Raw genomic sequence first — 6,090 nt, 5'->3', positions numbered from 1 at the left:
ACGATCAAGTCCAACATCAACCCACTGTGAACATGTTAGAATGCGCGTGTCTTACGTCCGCATGCGGGCCGTTTGATGCACAAATATTCAAACACATGTATATATATGGAATGCAAATATTTGAAACTTGATTTGAAGACCACGGTTTTATTATCCCATTGCAACACACATGCCCTTTTCCTAGTTGGAAGAATAATATAAATAGCATTGATATCTATAAATTTATTACCCTTTTGCCTGGTTGTACAATATTCCGATGTCTGTGAAAACAGAGGTGTACAAAAACTAAGTAAGTGTCGGTGATTTTATACTTTGTGTGATTTTCAAGATTGTATCCCTCAATATTCCCTCAATGAAGGGAATTGAGTACTTATCGAGGCTAACACGTTAATTTGTAGTATACACGTAAAAACAAATTTGTGCTTAAAAACTCTATTTTTTGAAAATAATGTTTTATATCACTTTAGCAACATAGATTCATTATCATCGGGTTCAACCACACACAAAACGCATGCTCGTACTAACTCTAACAGAACACCACAACTTGACCCCTCTGTACCAAACCTAGCTAAGCCATGGGTAAACACCATTGCCACACCAGAGCATTCTCGATAACCCAAAGACCGGGAGATTTCCTAGAAAGTTCGTAAAATCATGTGTAATACCACCATCGATCATTCATAAATCAAGATCTAACAAGGACAAAGCCTAAATGATATTCACACAACCACTCTATATGTAAACTGGGTGGTCAGCAGAAGGTACTATCCCGTGTAAGCCTTCCAAACACGTCTTAGCTTCACCCATCTCAATTGACGTGCAATGGCTGATAGTTGCCATGTTGACCATAGTACCCGCCTTATCACCTCGCAAAACCGCTCCCAAAGCACCATGGTTCGTATCTTGAATGAACCCAGCATCCACGTTAAGTTTTAGCCAACCTTCATGAGGTATCATCTAGTATCCATGGTTTGCATGGTTTGCATCTAATTTGGGGGAGTTCTCATTTGAGATAGGGTCCGCCAGGCGTTGCCCTTTTATATCTAACTTTGTGCGAGACCGCTTGTATAGACTGCAGCAAATTGTAACTTTGAAGGAAAATTGAAGAAGCATGGATCGACGCCTTTCTGCCGCGAAAAGTAATATTGTTTCTACGGTGTCAACCCGTTGCCAAAGTAAATATTGTAGTTGGGGGGCAACTTGGATTGAGTCTCATCCACTTTTTCCATTATAATAAGCACCTAATCCCGGCTAGAGTTGCCAAGGTCTTGTTTAGAGGGCAAATCTCATGCCTCTTACGTCACCTCATGGAGCGCCCTCGCCTTTGTGGATTCGGAAACCGGAAATGCCAACTACTCACTTCTTGTTGAGGATGAAAGTGCCATCGGTGATAGCGCCAGCCATTCCCTCATTGAAAAGAAAGCACGCCAACCCTGCTTCTAAAGCTAAGGCCAATTGTAGCCCAGTGAAATGAAATACGTATGAAAAATAACATAGATTAATTTTGATGCGATCGATGCAAACACACTTTTTTTCTTACAGGCTACAGTCATAAACAACTTCGCAAATCACCCTAAGAGTGTCATACAAAAAAAAAACGGTGGCACATCTTTCTGTTCATCCTCACAAATGCTACATGTTGAGAGAGCCTCTAGATTGCATATGTGCATGTTCATCTGGACACCGAGAGATTATGTGGCTAGCCACCACCCAAAAACACGCACCTTGGCAGGGACGTTTGTTTTTTTAGACGACATGCTATTTTGTGTACAACATAGCTGAAAGATATGTTCACAATAATTTATACATATGTCTGTAAACATATATGTTTTGTAAGGTATTAAGTACGCTCAAATCTCATGACCCTTCGACTCAATCTCTTAGACGTGCTCATAAGGTAGGGTGCGCGTGTGTGTATGCATGGGATAAGTGTATGTATGCACTTGTTATTTCGCTTGTTATCATCATTTTTTGTACTGTGTTTCTCAAAATAAAGGGACCGTAACAAATCTTCTTTGGAAGAAGCATTTGTTTCCCCTTCTTATCTAATTAATACTTTAAATCACATTTTTAATTCACACCAGCCGTCCTAGCTCAGTGGTAGAGCGCGTGGCTTTTAACCACGTGGCCGTGGGTTCGATCCCCACGGACGGCGTATTTGTGTTTCTTTTTTGAATTTTGTTGTTATACTTATGATTATTTACCTCTAGGATATTCGGATCAGTTGGCGCATAACGAGTACTATTTCTCATCAGTCCTACATTCTTTACTGGTTGGTTCTTCCTTAAGAAACTTTCATCCATATAGTCACGATTACTTGACATATCAAATCGAAACAATAGACCTAAATGTTTCCCTATTTCTCCAAGACTCTTCCCTATCTACATGTGAAGTAAGGAGTATATGCATATGTTTGGCGCAACATTTGTTTCGATGAACATGACAGGTACTAGTATTCAGAAAAGCAATACTACAAATGATTAGATACAACTGAAACAACAAGGAGACCCTAGCTGCCTTTGGCAATCTCCAACGCCAAAAGTACTCAGATTAGCAAGCCGGAGATGAGAACACGAGGCGCTACCAATTAGAGCATGCACGAGCCTGAAACTTCTCCAGAAAGGAACTCATGCATCTCATGCCATTTGCAACCAGGCAAAAGCACGCGAGCTCGCGAGATGAATCAACCACGGAATACCTTCTAGCTTCTTTTTTTAGAAGAAGAGAAACACCCTTGTACGCAATACCCTTGTAGCTTCTTCTTCTTTTTTTGAGAAGAGAAACCCCCTTGTAGCTAGGCTCCCCAAGGGGGTGAATACACTAACAGAAGCGCTGTGATTGGTCGATATAGCGGCCCATGGAAACACAGAGACAATGTACTCGGTCACCAGTTCTCATACATTCAAGGAGCAATATCATTCCCAGTTAAGTTCAGGGTCCGAGTCTGCTAGCATTTATATTTAGGAATATAGGAGCAGTACACATGCTCTTGTTGTGGACATGCCATGTAGACTGCTACCTTCAAGGAGCAACATCAATTCCTGTTAACTTCATGGTCCGGGTCTGCTAGCATTTAGATTTAGGAATACAGGAGTAGTACACATGCTGTTGTTGTGGACATGCCATGTAGACTGCTACCATACGCGGTTGATGAAGCCATTTGAAATCCTACTATTTACATCTGAATTTGTCTACTTCTATTTCATAACACACAATCAAATTTGTACTAGAAATTCAATACAACCCAAAAACAGAACCTGCAAGTTGCACCCGCTGCGGAGAGGGGTCGAGTCGAAGCCCATGACATCTACTCCCTCCGTTCCTAAATATTTGTCTTTCTAGACATTTCAAATGACTACATACGGATGTATGTAGACATATTTTAGAGTATAGATTCACTCATTTTGCTCCATATGTAGTCACTTGTTGAAATGCCTCGAAAGACAAGTATTTAGAAACGGAGGGAGTACCTCACATAGGCAGTTTCATTTCGAAATTCATCAGGAGGAGACTAGAGAAGCGAATCACTCCAGAACTAATGAAAATGAAAAGGAATAAAAGGGTTTCATAGTACAGATGAATCTGGGATGGACGAACCGGACCACAAAGAGATCACCCATGTCAGCCTGTCAGGGGGTCGGACAAGCATCCACATGGGTAGTAGGTGTCACACAACTTGCAAAACCAGACCTACCACGCATCACAGCACATGGCAAGCGGCACGGGGCCAGTGAAATGGAGTACATACACACATTAGCATGAACTAAATAGCCAAACACTCACATGATGGCAGAATCATGCCACCACCAAACAAGTCCATACATAATCATCTGACGCGCATACAAAAATAGAACACCACACACACACCCACACACACCTAAATCATCATCATCGCATAGCTGCTAGCTACCTCTACAGGTGCAACCCGAATTATTGATTAGATTAGAAGAGCCTGTATGGGGAGGAGGCGTCCAGCGGATGGATGAGGTAGGTGAGCACAAGGGCCACCAGCATCAGCACGTATGCGATACCCTGGTCAATCGACGTGCCTGTGTCAAAACATTAGCAGCAAGGGTTAGTCTAGCTTCACACAAGAAACGAAGCAAGCAAATATAGGGAGCAGAATGAAGCTTGAAAGCAGCAGGTTAGAGATAACAGTTCGGTTTCGCAAACGCCTACGTGAAAGATAACTCAAAAGGAGTAAATAGCAGAGTATGCGATTTGCAGTTGATGACCGTAGTGAAAAACATTTTGTGGGCATTAAAACAGGAATGCCTGAAACTGAAGACTAGTCAGGCGTTTACTTCGAGTAGAATTCAAAGTCGCTTTCAAGAAAGCACAATTCCTGACATCCTTGCAATAAAAGCGTAAACCAGCGGCTGCTGCCAGGTATCATGTATTTCAATGGAAGCTAAACAGACCAAGGGTACCAGTTCTACGGGTGAAAGGGAAGTGCAAACCAACTCAGCTAGTACTACACCAGAAAGGAGGAAGGCAAGATTCTTGACAGATGGGCAGCAAACGCCCTTCCTATGTGGTTATCAATCATATGTGCCCATCAGCGAAATGCCATTTCGCACACTTATCTTGTACTACAACGAATGGCTTACACGTGAAATTCTTTTCTTATCGGTGTTACTCGGAATATATTGCATCAAACATGTGTTGAGCACTTGGCAAGAATGAATAAAACAAGTCCGCAAAAAACCTGACAGAGACAGTTCCTCGTCGCAAACATACTGATAAAATTGAACTTTTGCAGTAACGTACTGTATGAGTCACATTAATTTTGCACAGCTAATTCTTTGTCAAGATATGAGATGTCAAGTATCATCAGGTCATGCAGCTTTTAAGGGGTGGTGTAAAATATCAAGATTTCTAGAAAATTGATTTATTTTTTCAGGTGGAACTTTGAAGTGAGAAATGAGAACAAAATAAAGAATAGCATGCTCTGTCATTTCATTGAATTGCTTATGAGCGTGAAAACACTGCTCAATTCACAAATGGTTTCCGCAGCTTATGTAAGTAGTCATATACCAGGTGGTTCAAGCAGATCAATGGTTTCCCCACATGCAGGGGGGCCAACTAACTGTATCGTATTGACTCTATTATCGCCACGAGAGGAGTCACGGGAAATGAAATCAAGATCGCTGCAGAGAGAGGATTCCGTCGGAGCGGAGAGAGCGGGTGGCACGGGGCCCACGCGCCAGCCAATGCCGGCAAACGCAAGCCACTGGAGATGGAGAGAGAGAGTGAAAAAAGAGGGTGCGGCGCGGGGGTTTTCTCACCGTCGCTGGAGGGCGCGGGCGCGGGCGGCTGCACGGCGGCGGAGGCCGGCATTGCGATGCCGACGACCAGCACGGCCACCGCCACCAGGCCCACGGAGGTCCACGCCGCCATTTCCGCCGCCTCTCCTCCTAGCTCCTCCCGCCCCCTCGATTCGCCCTCCTGATCCCTCGACCTCCCCTCCGCCCACCGCACCGCAGCGCACCCCCACACCGGAGGCGAGCAGGAGGAGGAAGGAAGAGCAACGAATCGCGGCCCTCCCTCTCGACAAATCCTCCTCTCCCACAAACTCCGGGCTTGGGAATGCGGCCAACGTGCGCGCGGCGCCTATATAGCGCCAGCTACAAGAAAGAAACAGTAACCGAGCGGCGTCAGTGAGTGAAAAAAAGATTAGGCGCCCGTTGACAGGCGGGCCCGGGGCGAGCGCTGGTCCCGCGCGCAGGCGGATCGTCTCTGTGCGCGGGATTCGTGGGGACAGATTTGCCAGCCCCCGCCCCTCGGGTGGCACCCCAGTCTTTCATACCCGCCGTCGTCTCACTGGCGCGGACGCTCTGGGCGCCACCTGCGGCGACTAGGCGGGTGCGTGAATTGGTACCGTTTGTGGCGAGGGGCGTGGGGCCCGGTCGCATGTGAAACTGCTGCGCGGGGGAGGGTCCCGGGTGCGATGCCATGTCGCCCTTGCTTTCTTTTTGCCTGACGCTGCGCCCACGCGGCCTCGCGCCAGGCTGGGAAGTGGGCAGCTTGGCCGTTTGTTACTAGGTATGTTACCCAGTGGCGTTATTACTGGGCAGGGGCGGGGTGGGG

The 6,090-nt window shown here is 45.6% G+C and overlaps 1 protein-coding gene and 1 non-coding gene across 2 annotated transcripts; one reads left to right on the top strand and one right to left on the bottom strand.

The window, feature by feature from the left end:
- Nucleotides 1-2,083: 2,083 nt before the first annotated feature.
- Nucleotides 2,084-2,155, top strand: TRNAK-UUU (transfer RNA lysine (anticodon UUU)). The gene has a single exon. It is a non-coding gene; the product is annotated as a tRNA-Lys (tRNA).
- Nucleotides 2,156-3,753: 1,598 nt separating this feature from the next.
- On the bottom strand, nt 3,754-5,598 carry LOC125524284 (arabinogalactan protein 20). Its single transcript, XM_048689364.2, has 2 exons — nt 5,289-5,598; nt 3,754-4,049 (listed from the first exon to the last, which is right to left on the bottom strand). The coding sequence occupies exons 1-2, from the start codon at nt 5,398-5,400 to the stop codon at nt 3,943-3,945; spliced, it is 219 nt and encodes a 72-aa protein (XP_048545321.1). The 5' UTR covers nt 5,401-5,598; the 3' UTR covers nt 3,754-3,942.
- Between the last annotated feature and the right edge of the window lie 492 nt (nt 5,599-6,090).

Source organism: Triticum urartu, chromosome 7A (assembly GCF_056163025.1).
Source record: "Triticum urartu cultivar PI428250 chromosome 7A, HENAU_Tu73, whole genome shotgun sequence".
In the NCBI taxonomy this organism is placed as follows: Eukaryota; Viridiplantae; Streptophyta; class Magnoliopsida; order Poales; family Poaceae; genus Triticum; species Triticum urartu.
The sequence above is the reverse complement of the archived record's forward strand: the minus strand, read 5'-3'. Positions and strand labels throughout refer to the sequence as shown.